Source organism: Notamacropus eugenii, chromosome 3 (genome assembly GCF_028372415.1).
Source record: "Notamacropus eugenii isolate mMacEug1 chromosome 3, mMacEug1.pri_v2, whole genome shotgun sequence".
Taxonomy (NCBI): Eukaryota; Metazoa; Chordata; class Mammalia; order Diprotodontia; family Macropodidae; genus Notamacropus; species Notamacropus eugenii.
The window spans coordinates 486,546,245-486,564,074 of NC_092874.1; the positions used below are offsets into that span (position 1 = coordinate 486,546,245).

General features: G+C 56.5%; 2 protein-coding genes across 2 annotated transcripts in view; one reads left to right on the forward strand and one right to left on the reverse strand.

Annotated features, from left to right (window-relative positions):
- Positions 1-952: 952 nt before the first annotated feature.
- On the forward strand, positions 953-5,999 carry C3H9orf152 (chromosome 3 C9orf152 homolog). The gene is made up of 2 exons (XM_072599201.1): positions 953-1,116; positions 5,460-5,999. Exons 1-2 carry the CDS (start codon positions 1,029-1,031, stop codon positions 5,864-5,866), a joined length of 495 nt encoding a protein of 164 aa, XP_072455302.1. The 5' UTR covers positions 953-1,028; the 3' UTR covers positions 5,867-5,999.
- A 3,029-nt stretch (positions 6,000-9,028) lies between these two features.
- Positions 9,029-17,830, reverse strand: part of IARS1 (isoleucyl-tRNA synthetase 1) — a 34,490-nt gene continuing 25,688 nt past the window's right edge. The window contains exons 24-34 of the mRNA XM_072599198.1: positions 17,683-17,785; positions 17,454-17,537; positions 16,837-17,011; positions 16,212-16,315; positions 14,712-14,807; positions 14,341-14,517; positions 13,048-13,165; positions 11,954-12,079; positions 10,620-10,760; positions 10,137-10,289; positions 9,029-9,237 (exon numbers count right to left, since the gene is read on the reverse strand). Of these exons, the coding sequence (XP_072455299.1) occupies positions 9,155-9,237; positions 10,137-10,289; positions 10,620-10,760; positions 11,954-12,079; positions 13,048-13,165; positions 14,341-14,517; positions 14,712-14,807; positions 16,212-16,315; positions 16,837-17,011; positions 17,454-17,537; positions 17,683-17,785 (1,360 nt within the window). The 3' untranslated portion in view covers positions 9,029-9,154. The remainder of the gene's footprint in view (positions 9,238-10,136; positions 10,290-10,619; positions 10,761-11,953; positions 12,080-13,047; positions 13,166-14,340; positions 14,518-14,711; positions 14,808-16,211; positions 16,316-16,836; positions 17,012-17,453; positions 17,538-17,682; positions 17,786-17,830) is intronic.

Genomic DNA, 17,830 nt, shown 5'->3' on the forward strand with positions numbered 1-17,830 from the left:
CTCCGAGCCTCTTGGAAGAGGGGCTCCTCGAGGTTTGGGATGCATGGGCCCTGAGTCCTGTCCTTTGGGGTCTGCACTCACGAGCTGGCCAGCCTAGAACACGAGGCCCAGGGGATTTCCAGCAAGTCTACGAGGTTAAGTTCATGGAGTAGGGTCCAGTTCTGGCACCAGACTTTGGGGCGGAACCACCAGGAAGTCCCCTGGGGAGGCCTCACCCTGGCTGGTATTGGGTACAATTCCAGAGCTGAGCAAACTGAAGCCTAGAACCTCCCCATCTTCTACATCCCCCAGGGGCTTGGACAGCAGGGAACCCTGCTGATTACCCTAGGTAACCTGTTCCCCCATTCTCAAGCATCTTGGGTCTAGAGATGGGAGGGAAAGACCCCTGAGCTCCACCCCTGCCCTAGGCCATTGAGTCTAACCTACTCTTGGTATAGATGAGGGAACTGATGCCCAGGGAGAGGAGGGAGGGAGAAAGAGAGGGAGGGAGGGAAGGAGAGGGAAGTTGTACTAGAATCAGACCTCAGACACAGGCCTCCTGACTCCCTGTTGGAGGCTCTGGCTGTGCACAGCCCACCACGGGTGGGGAACCTGCCTCAAGTTCTGTGGAGTTTGGATTCGGTCAAGGGATTGCACTTGAGAACTTAGAGGGCCACACGTGGCCTTGAGGCTGCAGGGCCCCCTCCATGGGGCTGCAGTCCGGCAGCTCCCATCTCCTATCTCTGCAACAGCCATAGAGCTCACCCCAGGGCTCCCTGTTCAATGCTCTGTCCCTTTAAGACACCTGTCCAGGTCACACCTGGCAGTGCCAGTGTCCCCTCCTTCCCCTTCGTGGGCTCCCATGGGGCTCTTATCCAGGTCTGGGGACCCTGCCAGGCCTCTCCAGCCCAGCCTGGATTTGCTTTTCTCTCGATAAACAATGAAAAGACACGCCCAGGCCCTGCCCATTGCAGGCAAGGCACCTGGAAGGCTCAGTGTGCCCCAGCTACCCCTGGAGGTGGCCACTGCCTCACTTGTGGGTCAGAAGCATGAGCCAGGGCCTTCTGCGAGGGCACCAGAGCCCAGCACAGGAGCAGAGGCCGCAGCAGCCTCCCTGCAGCATCTTCTCCAGACCAGGTACAGCACCTGCTCCCTGGGGGGAGGCCCCGGCCGCTGTTGGGGAGGAGGGTCCACAGGATCTAGCTGCTGGCTGATGGGCTTTTCTAGTTGGTACCCAGAACCCAAGGCCAGATCTGAAGCCTGAAGAGAGGCTGGGATCAGCAGGCTGGAGAAAGCTAGCCAGGTGGAGAGAGCTCTGCCCCTCCCCCTACTCAGATCCGGCTCTTATCCACCCCAGCATTGGGTGTTTTGTTGGTACAGAACAGACACTGCCAGTTTGTTCTGGGAGCTCCAGGCTGGCATCTGTTCAGCTGTCACATGGGCACTGAATGCCTTGGAGCCCGGGGCCATCCCACAGAGCACGTGCTGAAGGCAAGGGAAGCAGGTATCTGGAGATTCAAGGTCACAGCTCACCTGGGCACCAGACAGGCACTGGGGCAGGCTACCTCTGGGGGTGGGCCACTCTTGTTTAGGGCATGAGAGGCAGACCCTGGTGTGGATGAAAAGTTAGTTATGTATCCCAGGCAGGTCTGCACCACCGACTGGAAGATGGTCCTCGACCCAACACTGCCTGGGAGGAGAGGCTGCCCTAAATGCCCTGGGCGTCTCTGCCTTCCCTCTGCCCTTAGCCAGAGATGGCAGGCAATGCTGGGGCACTGGTGGGAATAGGAAGAGAATGTGCCCAATAGTCAGAAGAAATAGACACTGAGCTGCCCACAGTCGCCAGCCTCACTCTCTCCTCCACAATCATCAGAGCCCAGTGGCAGGACAAAAGTCAGGAGGCAGGGCCACGGCTCGGGATGCAGGGAATAACCGTGGCCCCTTCGATGTCTGACCACACTGTACACACTCCACAGCCAGTGCCTGCTTCTGTCGCCTTCATGGCTGTTGGCACACACTCCTCTCCTCCGCCCATTTCACCAGGGATGTCTCCCCACTAACTCACCAGTGTGCTCGATATCTGTCACCCTCACAACCTGGGGTGTGGACGCTGGGCCTGCTCTGGCTTCTTAGAGCCACAAATGAGAGCTGAGTGTGGACACCAAGGTGGATGAGCGGCCCTTCCACCCTGGCTGCCTCCTGACATCCACCAGGCTGCCCTCCCCCTTCTTCTCCTGCCACACTCCTGGCTGGGCTGTACATGCATGGGTTCATCCCCAAATATCACTTGCAGAACACCAGTGGAAGTCAGCCGAGACATGAACGTGAACACGCTCTTTCATGTGAATGGAAACAGGCTTTAAAATAACCTTCCATGTGTTTTTAAAGAAATGTGATCATTTTGTAGAATATCTTTCAGTTCATTCCTAAGCATTTTTTCCTTTCAAGGAGATCTCATTTTAGGGTGTGTCCTATTTTCAGTTTGCAGATACACACAGTTAAATAATACAACAGTTACACTTTTATAGTAAAATATAGTCTCTTTGAGGTCAGGGAATTTCCTAATCCCCCTTAATTCTTCATCCATCCATCCTTCCTCTTCCTCCTTTCTCTCCGTTCACATGGAGAATCACAGCCTCACATTTGGGTGCTCTGCCCAAAGGAATGAAATTCTGCTTAAATTTCAAAAGATATCTTGGGGTTTGGGGGCTAGATTTTTTTCTCTTCCCTACTTATTTACCATTTTTTCCTCAAAAAAACTGGGACAATTAACTCCTCTTGTCCCATGTAGCTTCATTTGTGATTTTTGGTTTTCATCAGGCTTTGATAAAGCCCATCAGGATTCGAACGGGGCTCCTGGACTGTGTCTTAAACCCAAGTCATTGGTCACTTTTGGATTCTGATGGCTCAGAGGAAGCATCCACAGCAGCTGTTTCCAGAAGGATAATTAGTATTACTATTATTTGAGCAGGCAAACCAGGCCATCCTTTGCCTCGTTTCATATCTAGCCTTACATTACTGAACCAATGAATGGGTGTTGCCTCAGACAAACTGGGAAAGACCACTGTGTCTGGGGCCATCTCCAGGCATCTCCCCACTGGACTCAGCCAGTGGCAGAGGAGAAAGTGAGGCTGGTGAGTTGGCCCAGCCCTTGAGACATCTGCCTCCTCATCAAGGAAGGTCGGGCAATAATCCTAGCACTGTCTCTCCCTTGGGACCGCCCCCATTGAGCTCATGTCCATCTCAAATGAGATGCAGGTAGAGCACTTAGCACAGGGCCTGGCACACAGCAGGTGCTCTATAAATGCTAATCCGCACCCAATCCCCTTCTTGTACACAGAGATATTTGTGTGTTTGTCTCCCTTTGTGAGTCTGCCTGTCTTTCCACCCCCAGTGCTTAACACAGTGCCTAGCACAGGAGTGGGGAACCTGTGGCCTTGAGACCGCATGTGGCCCTCTAAGTCCTCAAGTGCAGCCCTTTGACTGAATTCAAATTTCACAGAACAGTTCCCTTTCATAAACGGATTCCCCGGCCTAGCACATAGTAGGACTTTAATGAAGATTTGTTGACTGATTGACTGGCCTTCCATTACTGAGAAAATGAGGCCAGAGGGTACTCACAGGCTGGTGTAGCATGTACACTTGTGGGTTTCAGTTCAGAGACCTGCTGTGAGAGGCGGCTCTGATGGAGGCATCTCTCAGTGTGGGTTCAATGTTGAGAAGAGATGAGGTGAAGCCATGAGGCAGGAAGCATCGAACCCTTAGCCAGAATAGGTGGACCTGGCCCCAAAAGGGCAGGGCTGGGAGGTGGGGCTATGGAGGCACTAAACTGGCCTGGTCATCGGGCCAGACGTGGGGAAGGGCAACTCCTGGGGCCCAAAGGGCCACCATTGGTGGTGGCTGAGCTGGTCCCTGGGGCACCTGGAGTCTTTCAGGGGAAGGTTGTCTCTAATCTAATGACTAGGGATGGAGGAGGGGACCAGGGCTCTCTCCAGGTCATGAGCTGAAGTAAAAAAGCAGCACCAGGGGATGGTGGTGAATCTTGGCCCCATCACTCCTGGGCTACAAATCCACCCTGGAGGTTTGTAAAGTAAGCTACTCCCCACCAGCACTAGGCACACAGTAGGTGCATAATAAATGTGCATTGACAACCAGTTCCTGCATGCCCAAGGTCATTATGACATGCAGTTAGCCTGGATAATGTGGCATCATTGGCACCAGGAGATGCCCAGACATTCTGCGCCCCTCTGAGCAGGACTGGATCAGAGCATCACAGCCTCCAGAACAGTACAGACCCCAAAGGTCCCTGAGCTCAGGCCTCTTCTTTTACAGGTGACTTGCCTAGAGTCCCAAAGGCAGGAAGTGTCAGAACCAGGACCGGGTGCTGTGGATGTAAGGCCAGTGCTGTCCCATGGCCTGAGACATGTACATCGGGCAAGGATTGGGCATGGTGCTCTCTCCAAACAGGGATGAGCCAATACTGACCCAGCTGGGCACCTGGCAAATGGTGCTCCTGTTGGCCAGGCTCCTGATACCTACCAGAGATGGGTGCCAAAGAGGCTGGAACCAGGCAGGGAGGTCCTGGTCCCTGCCCTACCTGGGCACTTTGGGAAAAGTCTCATTCAACGGGCCTCGTTCGTGGCCCGTGGCCACCAAGTCGATCAACAGCAGCGCCCCTTTACGGGCAGCCTGAGCGCCATTTCTTGAGGTGGGGGTCCCGAGTCAAAACACACACACACACAGACACACACACACACACAGACACACAGACACACAGACACACACACACACACAGACACAGACACACACACACACACACACAGACACACACACACACAGACACAGACACACACACACAGACACAGACACACACACACACAGACAGACACACACAGACACACACACACAGAGACACACACACACACAGACACAGACACACACAGACACACACAGACACACACACACACACAGACACACACACAGACACACACACACACAGACACACACACACACAGACACAGACAGACACACACACACACAGACACACACACACAGACACACACACACAGACACAGACACACACAGACACACACAGACACACACAGAGACACACACACACACACACACAGACACACACACACACACACACACACACACACACACACACACACACACACACACACAGAAAACAACCGAGGATGGTACTCTCCTGGTTCACCAAGGAATACTCTCCTGGTTCACCAAGGAAGACCCTTGTGAGGCAGGGCAATCCAGCACCACAAGTCCTTCTTCTGCCGTCTGAGGACCCGAGTTCAAATCTCCCTGAGTGTCACTGCCTGTGTGACCTTAGGTGAATGATTCAGCCTGTTTTCTCCTCTGTAAATAAGAAGGTTCTTGTCTGGAGCTTAGATGCCGGAGCTAAGATGCTTGGCCCCTACCAGAACTCCCCGCATTAATCCAGCTCTCCCTTTCCTCCCCAGATGAGAATCGGGCTGCTGGTAGTAACAAGAAGCAAGGGAGAGCCCCATTGCAGAGAGGCTCTGGGCTGGAGGACACTTTGAGTCCAGACAGGCTGGGCACAGGGAGCATTCAGGACCCATGGCACACCCACTTGGCCATCCACCGTCTCCGCCAGTCTACCTGCTGGAAAACGCTGCCCCTTCCGAAGGCTGGGCAGCCTGCCTCAGACCTGCGACTGCCCTTGCAGGAAGGCACTGATGGACAGGTGCCTCCCGATCAGGACCACCAGAAAGAGCCTCCTCAGTCACTGGTCACCCCAATGAGTCCAGCTGGCTCCCAGGGGGTGAGCCACTATCCTTTCCCAAAGAGAAAAGCCCCTCGCATCTCTGAGGCTGCCAGGAAGCTAGGCCTCTACCGACCCACCTGAAGCCCCCAGCAGGTTGGGCTAGGGATGAGAGAAGCCCACAGTCCCCAAGTTGGCAGGGCCATAGATGCTGATGGCATGGCATAGGCCTCTCTGTGACCACACCTGACCAAGATCTCTTCCATGGCCCCTGGGAAGGGACAGACCATCTGTTCTGTCCTCAGGTCAGAGACAGGGAGGACACTGACTGGCCCAAGTTCAAAAACAGGGAGAGGTCTGTATGAGAGGTCTCCAGGCTTTTCAGAACAGAGCCGCCACAACCCCCCCTCCCCGTTCCTGGTCTTTCTAAAGCAGGGAATCCCAGGGGACCAAGGAGTTTATACAGGAGGGCTGGGGAATGTTGGTGGCAAATGACATTGTCCTACTGAAATATCCCAAAGTGGTCACAGTGAAAAAAATGCCGTGGACAAAATAAAGTTTTCTTTGTGAAATAAAGTGTCTTTTCTTTCTGTTGTGCTGGGGAAACGCTGGGAGAACTGACTTCCCTCGGAGTCAGGCTTCTAGTGCTGGGCTGGACCAAGATGGGGAAGTGGGTTCTGCGGCAGTGGGGGAGCCCTGTATCCCCTGGAGTGACCCAGAGGTCAGATGGTCAGTTATTTCCACCTGACAGATGAAGAAACTGAGGCTCAAAACAGTGATGAATTTGGAAATAGAGGAAGGAGCAAGTCCAAGCCCTGCCTCTGTTTCTTTCCCTGCCTGTCTGGGTTAGGGTTGCAGATCTAGTTCCAGGCACCTAGGACCAGCCTAAGGTCAGGAAGCCAGTAGGTAAGCTAGGCAGTTTTCAAACCCAGTGCTCTTGACTCACCCTCCTTGGAGCTTCTCAAAATAGGGAAAGGGACTTCCTCATTTTCTGTCCTCACAAAACAGTCCTTGGCCCAGGCAGGGCTGAGAAGGCAGAAGCCCAAGCTGCCAGTGCCAGCTCCATCTCCTTCTGAGATACCAGGAAAGGAAGGGAAGAATTTGGGGCCAAAGTGGGGATGGGCTGAAGCCCTCGGGCCCCTCAGACCTCCACTGAATCCCGGGAAGAAGCATGGGGGCTGCTGGGGGTCTGTCTGTTGTCCCCAGCAGGACAACGGTGCATAGACAAAGGGAGGCCACCAGGGGCCCAACACTACTCAGAGCGCTGGGCCTGGGGTCTGGAAGCTTTATCTTCCTGGGTTAAAATCTGGCCTCAGACACTTCCTAGCTGGGTGACCCTGAGCAAGTCACTTCACCCTGTATGCCTCAGTTGCCTTATCTGTAACATTCTCCCCTCCTGGTACACTCCTGTCTTCCCAGACGTAAGCTGTCTCACTCTGGGTGGGTTCCTTTTGGACTCAGCACATGCCCTATCCCAGGAATCGTCCTCCTCCGAGTCCCACCCCTCCCATTTCTGTGCAATGTCTTTTCTTTCAGACTATACGCTCTCTGAGGGCAGGCAAGGCTCTCCCCCTTTGGGCTGGCATTGGTATCCCCAGCCTGAGCATGGTGCCAGACACTCATGGCAGAGATAATACCCATAATACCTGCTTTCCAGGGTGTCAACCAGAAGTGCAGGTGCAGGAGGGCCTCGCTGAATCCTTCTCAGAGTAAGGGGTGCCTCAGGAGGCACCTTGATCAACCTGCGCCTGATCGGGCACTGACCTAACCATCAGACACTGGCTGAGGGCTTGGAGGAGGGTGAACTGCTGCTAGCAACCCCACCCTTGTTGGGGGTGTAAGCTCAGTTTGCACATGCACACCGTGTGTGCTCTCAGCCTTTAGCTAGTCAACAACAGGTGTGCTCAGACCACGGCCCAATCTCAAGGGTGGGATGCGCTCCCCAGCAAGTTTCCCACTGAGAAGAGGTGGAAAGACACAAGATATCTCATGTTTCACACCTCAATCCCCAGCTGTTCCCTGGGGGGCCTCGTGAGAACTCTGAGGTTTAGAAGTCCTCACTTTTACCTGCCTGAGACTGTTCACCTGAAAACTGAGCTTACACCCCCAACACACCCTAATCCTCAACCAATAGTCAGGCCCCGACTCCTGGGAGTCTCCTCTACCTTCCTTCCCCTCCAGATGCTGGCTCCTTTCTCAGACCTCCCCTTCCTTGGTCCCTCTTGGCTCTGCCTGGGCCCAGCTCCTGCTCGTGACTACCTCGTAGCCCCCACAGCTCCACCCGTGACTCAGCATTTCCAGCCCCCTTCCACTCCTCCCTTGCTGCACTCTGCCTCAGTAGTCTGGTGGCTCCCTACCTTCTGCCTGCCTCCCCTCCATCCCTTTGGCTGTCCCCCACCCAGAGTCCACACCCCTGGCTTACTCAGACCACCAGCCACCCTCCGCAGCTCCCATTACACAGAACCCCTGGCAAACAATCTCAATCCTTTTGAGTTTCCTTGTCCAATTCACCCTTCATTCAACCACCAAACTAACCTTCCTAAGGCCAAGATCACACATTCACAATGAGAGGGGCTGAAACCACCATCTTACAGATGAGGAAACTGAGGCCTGGGGAGGTTCCGTGACTTGCCCAAAGGCACACAGGCTAAACAAGATCTGAACCTGGGTCCTGGCCCACCTCCCTGACCTTTGTGGCTCCTCCCTCTCCAGCCCCACCAGGCCTGTGGTGACCACTCAGCAGCAAGGTTTCCTTGCTGTGTCCCAGTGCTCAGCACAGGGCCTAGCACACAGCAGGCACTGAAATGTTATTGTCTGATCGGGGTGTTGCCATGTCTGCCTTCAGGAGGTTGAGTAGACAGGCAGGGCAGAGGGGCATACCCTATAGGAGACTGACCAAGCAGACGCAGGCACAGACCTGACCACCCAGCCAAGAAGCTGTCCGCTGTGGCTCAGACCACTGTGGCTCAGACCACTGGGGCATGGCCAGGGAAGGGGGGAGCGTGGACTAAGCACCTACTGTGTGGGAGGCTGTGCCAGGCGCCTTACAAACAGGACCTCTCAGGGGAAAGGTTCATGGACACAAGTCAGAGAACAGGATGAGGCCCGGGCTGGGCTTTCTGATGTGCTTGAGGCCATGAAGGCCCCAGGAAGAGCCAGAGGCGTGTGGGCAGGACGCCCTGTGTTGGCTCCCTAGGTCCCTTGCGGGGAGCCGGCCCCTGCCCCACATTTCCCTGGGCCCTTTGCTCACGGCTACATGACGTCTGAGCAGAGTCACAGCGTCACCAAAGACACGAGGCTGACTCCTCGAGGGGGTTCACATTTATTGGTCTAAGTTCCACTGGGCAGAAGAGAAGCGCTGGGTCTGGCTGAGGCTGCAGCCCCGGGAGAAGGGCAGAGAAAAGGTGAAGTCAGGGGTGCCAGTCCACTGCGTCAACATTCGGCGGTGGTGGGTAACACGTCCACGTACACCGTGTGTGTGTTCAGTGACCTCATTGAGACGTCTTCTGTGATTTCTAGAGGGGAGAGAGGAGAGTCAGGCCCTACCTGCCCAGTGGGGGGGGGGGTGGGGGTGCCTCTAGGCTGGCCCTGGCTGGCTCTCCTCCCTTCTCGCTCCGTGCCACAAACAGTAGGTGCTTCATAGATGCTGCAGGAATAAAGAGATGAAGAGCCAAGCACATCCTGGCAGACATGCCCTGGGTTCAGATCCCAAGCAGTGGCTTCACCAGCTGGGCCACTCTGGCCTCAGTTTCCTACTTGGGGTCCTTTGTTGTCCATCCCCTCCTCAAGGTCCTCCAGCCAAACTGGATGTCCTGTGCTCACTCGGGCTGGGGCCACCTCAGTGGAGGCCACGGTGCATTTACAAGGAGTGTCTCGAATAGGAGCTCATGGCATCCTCACAAGCTGGGAGATGAGTGCTGTATCATCCCCATTTTACAGTGGAGGAAACTGAGGTGGGCAGTGACTTGTCCAGGGTAACATGGCTGCGAAGTGTCTGGGACAGGATCTGAATTCAGGCCTTCCTGACTCTGGGCCCAGTGCTCTGTGTACTGGGGCGCCCCTGGTTGCCCCTCAAGCCCCTAAGTGCACCCTCAGATGCTGGAGTGGCGGGGAGGAGGAAAGGGCAACAAAGACCACCCCTGGATGCTCCACCTTGCCCCCTTACATACAGCCCGTGCCCTGGCCCTCCTGGGATGGCTTCCCTCCTGTCTAGCCTTTGGTTCCTGGTCCAGTCCAGCAGCATCCACAGCTTTTTATGGGAGTGCTGGGTGGGCCAAGCACACAAAGTAGAGGCCATGCCACAGGAAGGAATGATGGAGGGTGGCCTGCCCTGAGTGTGAGGGGGCACCACCCTGACATGGTTGCCTAGCTGGCCCCCCCATCCCTGCAGAGATATTCAGAGACCCATTCTCACCCTGAGTCTGGGCCTCGTTCAGGAAAAGCCTGAGCCGCCGGCTGCGCAGGCCAAACACTTTGGCAGTTTCATGCAGCAGGCCCTGGTACGTGAGGTGCTTCTGGCCCAGTGGGTTCTCCAGGAGCAGCGTGCCCACCTGTCCCATCAGACATTCTAGGGAAAGACCAGCATTGTCAAGACTCCTCCAGGCAGCCCCTCCCACAGGGCTGAGGCCTAAAGCATGGGCCATGGCCCTTGCCCCTGAGAGCCCCATTGAGCATGCCCAGAGGAATCCTCCCTTGGGCCCCACCCCACCTGCTCCTTCTTCCCCTCCCCTCAGGGAGGGGCTGCCAGGTGAGCAGTAGCCACAGACCCCTCTTCTGTTGGCTCCCTAAGGAGGCCCTGGAAGGACAGGGATGGAGGCCCAGCCCTGCCTTCCTCTTGCCCACTCACACTGGTCAGCTCTCACCTGGGACCTGGGGTCACAGCCCCCCTCCCACGCACCTTGTGGCTTGGCATTCAACAGCTGTAGATTGAGGAAACCACAAAGAATGTCAGGGTTCTGGACCACGGCTGGGGGGGATCCTGATGTCACACACAAGGTCTTCCCGCTGAGGCTCAGCAAATCGGTTTTGCTGACAACTTCTAAAAGGAGGGAGAGGCCTGAGCCAGGTGGACGGATACAAGCTGGCATCGGGCCCATCTGCTCCACCCAAGCTAGGCTTGGAAAGGTGAAGGGGGGCAGGTCAGAGATCTGTTGTTCATGGTGTGAAAGCAAAAAAAGTCAGGGCTCACAGTGACCCCAAAGACCAAAGGGCGCGTGAGTGAGCCCCAGCCTGTCCCCAGGGGTGACATGTGCAGGAGGAGGACATATGTATGAAGTCACCCCAAAGCCTGCCAGGGATAAAGGAGAGACCCAGGGGACTGGTGGTGTCCCCGCCAAGTTACATGTGGGGGAAGGCAAAGGCTGGCCTCGCCACCTTCTCCCAGCTGTCTGTTTCTGGGAGCAGCTTCGGAGATGTCCCTTACCCTCGTGGAAGACTGAGGCTGACCCCCAAAACCTCCCGTTTCATGAAGGACAAGGTAGTGGGAAAAGCAAAGGTCAGCCTAGACTCAGAGCTCGTGGTGAAACCCGGCAAAGGAATGCAAGATTTTACAATGATCTGGCAAACGTATAGCCATGTCTCAATCCCTCTGTGGGAGGGGACCCTGAGGAACCTGAGCTTCTGCACCCCAAATTACCTGTTCACTCCCAAGGGTTTGCAGTGACTTTAAGCTGCTCAAAATGCAAAGAAGTCAAAGGCAGGGCTCAGTCCAGGGAGGGGAGTCTGGGGGAGCCCTGAGGGAAGCACATCATGGGGGGCTGAGGACTGACCCCCCCCCTCCACATGGCAGCCCACAACGATGGAACAGAATCGGCCTGAGCCACTTTCCTTTTCTGGCCAGGGCAGTGGAATGACCCTGGAGCTCTTGCTCCCTGAGGGCCTGGCAGGGGGCTTCCTTCTGTCCCATGATCATCGACCCGGTTGAGGGGGAGGCTCCCCACCTGCTATCATCGGGTTTCCTTCAGTCCTCTCAACAAGGAGGTCTCTGCACCAGGATGGACCAGCAAGCCTGACTTTGCCAGGCACTCATTTCTTCCTCTACCACAAAGCACCTGAATTCTCCCTTTAGTGGGCCATCTTGCCCTCAGGGGGCTGACTCTCCCCCATGGCCCATGGAGATGAGCCACAGGAGAACCGGACACCATCAAAAGGAAAGGCCTGCCACGGCACCCAGACCTAGAAATTGCCTTCCTCCTGCTGGTCAGCTCTGATTCCTTATGGTCTGCCACAAACCTGTTTTTCCATGGAAAACAGCCAGCTCGGGAGCACGAAGGTCAAAGATACTGCTGACGGCGCCTTTGAGTTTCATGAGGTCTAGCTGGCAATCTCCTTTTGGATTCTCGAGGAGCAGGACTCCGCCTAAAAAGAGAACAAACTCAGCCCAAGTTCCTTCCCTAATTCTGGGGGGAAGCGGGTATAGTGCTACAGATGCAAGTGCTCGCTGTGGTCACTGGCACATGAACAGCGCTAGGGCAAGGCTCTGAGGAGGGTCAGTCAGGCCCAACTGGGGCATTCAGCAGAGACCAGAGCAGGTGCAACGCCATGAGGAAAGCTGTCAGAGATGGAACCACAGAGGGCCAACCTGGGGAAAGCGCAGAAATGTGGGTAAAGGAAGGCTCCTCAGTCCTAGTCACAAGAGTTGGGGCCCAGAGGAAGCCCAGACAATTTCTTGGGGGACAATTCAACTGGAAGAAGAAGGGGAAGATGCCAGGCCACTAGGCCTAGGGAAGCCGAGGTCTAGAGAGCTAGGAATAACCTCTGAGGCCTCCATCCCAGGCAGGCTGCAGTGCCCATAGTATCAGCCTGGGACACAGACCTTGGAGCGCCACCAGCCAACCTGGGGTCTCTCCCCAACAATGCAAGCTGCCCACCATCAGCATGGGGATTCCAGCTTATGGGTCTAAGGCTGCAGGGATGGGGCAGGGAGAAGTAGTAGCTCCAGGGGCTGGTCTCATTTGGGTATGAGGGGCTGCGGGCCCTCGCAGCACCTGGGGGCTATTCTCAACACACCTGCTCAGCTCTCCCCAGGGCTAGAGTCAGGTCTGTCCTGTGGCTGCCCACGAAGGGAGGAGACACTCCTTTGGTGTGCAAGCTTACATCAGACCCAGGGGACTAGATGGGAGGGAGTTGGGAGAGGAATGGGGGGCTGAGGCCAAGCTGCAAGCCCTCTGGATGACACAGAGCCAGTGCCATTGCTCCATTTGACAGGCCAACGTGGCGGGAAGTGGGGAGGGGAGAGGCCCAAGGAAGCAGGTGCATGTGCCTCCCAGGGCGAACACGCCTCGCCAAGGGAGCGTTGAGCCCGCTGCCACTGCCTTCTCTCTCACCTCGTTCTTTCCCGTTGACACAGACGTTCAGATTGACGTAAGCACAGGCTGGGGTGGGTGGAGCTGCAGGTGGGGACGCGCTTCGGGTGAGGGTGATTTCCAGGTGAGAGCCCTTTAACTGAATATGGGAATGAGGTCAGTGTGGCAGCCACCCCCTGAACTCTGCCCTGGGGGGTGGACGAGGGACCCCTACAGTTGCAAAAAATGAAAGATGGGCCTGCTTGGTGACAATTCCCAGAGCTCTGGGGGTCTGCAGAGGCTGTGGCGGGTGCCTGGACAGTCCTCTGAGGCATGGCCTGTCTCCTCTCCCCACCAGCTCCTTCCTCTGCACTATCTTTCCCCATTAGAATGGGATCTCCTAGAAGGCAGGGACTGCCTTCAGGCAGCTCTGAACCTAGGCCCAGTGCCCAACATGTTACCAACACTTGGGCAGGCACATCATGAGTCAGCCCAGGGCCATGAAGGCCACACAGCCACACTCCAACCCTCTGCACCTACAGTGGCGGCAGAAGCCCCAGGAGCCTCTGCTCTGAACTGTGACTGACTGGGCCTCCCCACGAGGACACCCATCCAAGCCTTCTCCTGTCTTGGTCAGATCCTCAGTGGCCCATTACCTGCCAAGGCAGCTTGTTCCACTGCCCTTTGATGCCCTGGGGCCAAGCAGACCAGATCTAACAGATGGCTGTGTAGAACCTGGCTCTCCCCAACCTCCCAACTTCCCCCAAGTTCTTTTCCAATGGGCTCCCCATTCTTCTAGTCATGTGTCTCAGGACACTCTTCAGATTACCAAGGAGAAGGTGGTACCCAGGGACCCTAGGTCGCCTCCTCATTCCTGGAGGCTGGACCTCCCTGATGCTGCCTGTGGTCACATGGACATTTCTGGCTGCCACACCCACAGATGACTCCCGGGACCTCAACCAAGGATGAAGGGTAAGCGCAGAACCCAAGCCAAGCCTTAGTGTCCATCCTGAGGCCACGTCATCAGGTCAGTCCATGATTTGGGGCTCCTTGGGTCCTGGGGCTGCCACCCCACAGGCTCACTTTGCCCAGTGTTGGGGGGTCATTTTCATTTTCAGACAAAGCAGAAAGAGTCTGAGAAGAGCCGGACCCCTGGGGAACTCTACCAGAGACCTCCCCCCAGGTTGAGCTTGGCCCTTCTCAGGCGGAGGCTTGGGCAGGACTCCATTATGGCCCTCCAGGCTGATGCTGGGGGCTCCCTCAAAGCTGAGTGGGCCTCATGAGCACCAACAAGTCACCCTGGAGGTCCTGGGAGCAGAAGAGCCACATCCTCACCTGGGTCACCTCCTGAATGAGCACTTTGTCCGATGGTGGCACCGGGTAGGGGATGAGGGGAGCCTTGATGGTGGCCAGGATGAAGTCCGTGTGAGTCTGGATGATGGTGTCCAGGTAGTCTCCTTTAGAGGGGGACCTGTAGTATACGGTGATGTCGTCTGTGGGGACCAGATTGCACTTCAAATCGGAGACAAAACACCGGAAATTGGAGTCAGTGGGAGAGCGCCGGGCTCCAGGCGGTAACAAGAGAATGGACACCCCCATGAAGTAGGGCTGGCTCACCTGTGACCGCCACTGCACCCCCCCCAACTCAGTGACTCCCCCCCCCCCACATCAGTAGCATTATGGAACTTCCCCACGTGCTGCCTCACCTTCTTTCGGAGCTTCTGAATGCGGTTGATGACCTCCCGGGCCATGCCTTCATCAACCATGCTCTGATCAGGGGTGACATCCAGGAGTACCAGGACCTGTGGGGAGAGAGTGAGGGTATGGGGTGGGTGCCAAGGGCCCTCCGACCCCTAGGGAGGCACAGCTTTGACAATAGACGCCAAGGGCTAAAACACCTCGAGTCTCCCTGTCCATGACTCCAGAGGAATCTGGGGACGTCCTGGCAGCAGTGGGATATGTCAGGGAGGGTGGAGGATGGGACAGTCAGGACCTGAGGCCATGTCATTCATCCTCTAATGCCCGGCTGACTGTCTAGGAGCTTCCTCTTACACCCTGCCTTTACCCTTGAGCCAGAAGCTCTGGTCTCCTCCCATCAGTCAGGAAAGTCACATTTGCACCTACTGGTCCAGAGGGTCCATTGAGTCACTGGCCACTGTTTTGTGGCTGCCACCTCCCCAGACCCCAGGTGGGGAGCAAGAGAACGGCTATAACACCCCTGCAGGGGGCGGTGGTGCGACCACAGAAGGAGCAGGTGGAGAAGGGTGACCCAGTGCCACAAGAAGCCCAGGCCAGTCTGAATGGGTCAGTGGCAGATTCCTGTGCAGGGTGCGTGCACAGACACACACACAAAGACACACAGACACACACACACCATGGGGGATGGGGTGGGGGTCTCACGAGGCTGGGAAACAAGGAGTCATGTCTGGGCTCAGTGCACACAGCTAAGGTGCTTCATCTGTAAGGCCCACTGGGAGGGGGTCTGGGCTGACCCCAACCTCTCCCAGCCACCCTAGTGGAGGATGGTGAAGGGAAAGAGGAGGCAGGTGGACCCCCAGCCACTAGGAGGCTCTCCCTGCAGCCTGGATGAGTGACTACAAGGGCCATAAAGGTGCCCATACACACAGGGAGCAGAGGCTATCAGTGTGGGGGACACAAAGGCTGTGAAAACGTCCCCTTCTCCCAATACGGGATGCACTCAGGCTGATCCCAGGGAACCTGGCCTTCCCAAGGGACTTCCCTCCAGGGCCCTGCTCAAGAGCCTGCAGAGGCTCCCTAAGGCCCTGAGGACAAAAAATGGATGCACAACAGGACCCGCCCTCGCTCCCCAGGCTGAACAGGGGCAGCAAATCTCTCCGGGCCTCCTCTCTCCTTGACTTGGCCCTTCCTCCCCAGAACGACATGAGCTCTGAGACCCAAGTCCTGCCTCAGACACTTCCGAGGTAGGTGGGCCGGGGCCAGCCACTTAACTAATACGGCCTGCCTCAGTTTTTTCAACAGTAAAATGGGGATGACAGCACCAGCTGCAGGGATCACAGGAGATGATAACTGTAAAGGGTTCAGTAGAGTGCCTGGCACACAGTAGGTGCTTAATCAACATCTGCTTCCTTCCTTCTCATTCTGGTCATAACTGAGTTTTCTCACTCAGTAACGAAAGAACACCCCGACCTTCAGCCCCGAGTCCCCCAGGGGAGCGCAGGCAGTACCTGAGCGTCCGAGTGCGCTTCGTAGTGAGACGAGGCCTGCTCGAAGGTGTACAGCAGGCGGATGTCCTCTGTGTGAAGCTCATGCCCATCCACGACAAGGGAACCTGGAGGAAACACATCCACTGGGGGCTGGTGCATGGAGCTCCCCTGGAATGCTGCCAGTCCCTTCCAGGCTGGGAGGCAGGGAGCGGCTCATGGTGGGTGTCCCTGGAGCCAGGGTAAGGCCTCCAGTCCGCCACCCTGCGGCCGCAGCCCAGCTGCTTCCCCTACCCCAAACCCCACCAGGCTCAGTCTGCTCCCACTTTGCCCCTCAGGTGTCTCCTTGTTCCTGTGGGTTCAGGTGGGGAAAGGGCTCATGTTCCCACAAAACTTGCTCTTTGGGGCAGAAGGGAGAGGGCACAGAAGGATCTGGGAACCTGCTTCAGACACGAGGACAGTGAAGATGCCTCTGACCACCCCCGGGCCTGGCTGGCGCTCCTGTGCCGAGGATGTGTCCGGCTTGAGCCCGCTGGTCCCTTCTGCCTTTGAGTGCTGCTGGAGTTGGTGTCTTCTCCAGCCCCATTCCTGGAGGGGAGGCAGGCTGACCCCTGATGGGGAGGGCCATGGCCAGGGGCCCTCCACGTACCAGTCTGCTGCAGGAGCTCCAGCTGCTCATGGGTCAGCTCCTTGATGGACGCCATCACAGCCTTGAAGGCCCCTTTCAGGCGTTTGCCCAGGACCATGTGGTCAGGCTCTGCTCGGAGCCGGATGCCATACTTTTTCTTATCCGTAGACAAGGTCACCTGCCGAACGTTCAGCTCCTGTATTTATTTTAAAGATAAAAATGCCAAGCGTTGTGACACAATAAAGAGACTTCCGTCAGCTGCACTGTTAGCAGCCTGAGGTTCCTGGGCCCCGTGAGGTGGGGTGAGGAGTGGGAGACCCGACTGAGGGCACTGAGGGGCAGACCCAAAGCTGCCCGCGCACAGACAGCTCTTTACAGGGTGGCACTAAAGGCCAGGACTCCAGGAGCCTGGACAAGATGGCCTTGGAGGGCATCAGCCTAGTGCAAATGGCCAGTTCTTTTCCAGACAGCAGGCCTGGGCCAGCACATTAGCCCATCTGTCGCTGGGCAACACTGAATTAGAATCACTCAATTTTCCTGGAGGGCAAGAGCCACCTGAGGAACGATCCCAGCAGAGAAGGTTTCCCTCTGACGGGGTGGCACTGCCCCCACCCCTGCCCCATCCACCTAGGCCTCACCTCCAGGATATACTTTTCCAGAGCCCTGATGTCCTTTAGGGCCTCAGGATCTTGATGGATGACCACAATCTCCTTCAGAGGATACTGGAGGGAGAGGAAAGGACATGCCCCATGTTCTCCATCAGCTCTGTCTCAGTGACTGACTCTCCTTAGGTACCACAGAGCCCAGGCCACCCTGGGGACCCCCATTCCAGGATGGGGCACTATGCAGGGCTCTGCCTGGCCTCACCTTGATTGGGAGGGTCTTGCGGTCCCGGATGACTCGGCCCAGCTCAATGACAGACTGCATCCTGGAGACAGCGTTCTCAATCTTCTTGTCAATCAGGTCCTCTCTAGGGTGGAAGCAAAGCCCCTCAGCAACTGATAGCACTTCCCGC

What these genes read in the sequence shown, in the direction of transcription:
- C3H9orf152 (XM_072599201.1), top strand. Translation starts at nt 1,029, where the DNA reads ATGAGCCAGGGCCTTCTGCGAGGGCACCAGAGCCCAGCACAGGAGCAG. An exon ending in CAGCATCTTCTCCAGACCAG is followed by an intron (nt 1,117 to 5,459) that starts GTACAGCACCTG and finishes TTTCCTCCCCAG; the next exon opens with ATGAGAATCGGGCTGCTGGT.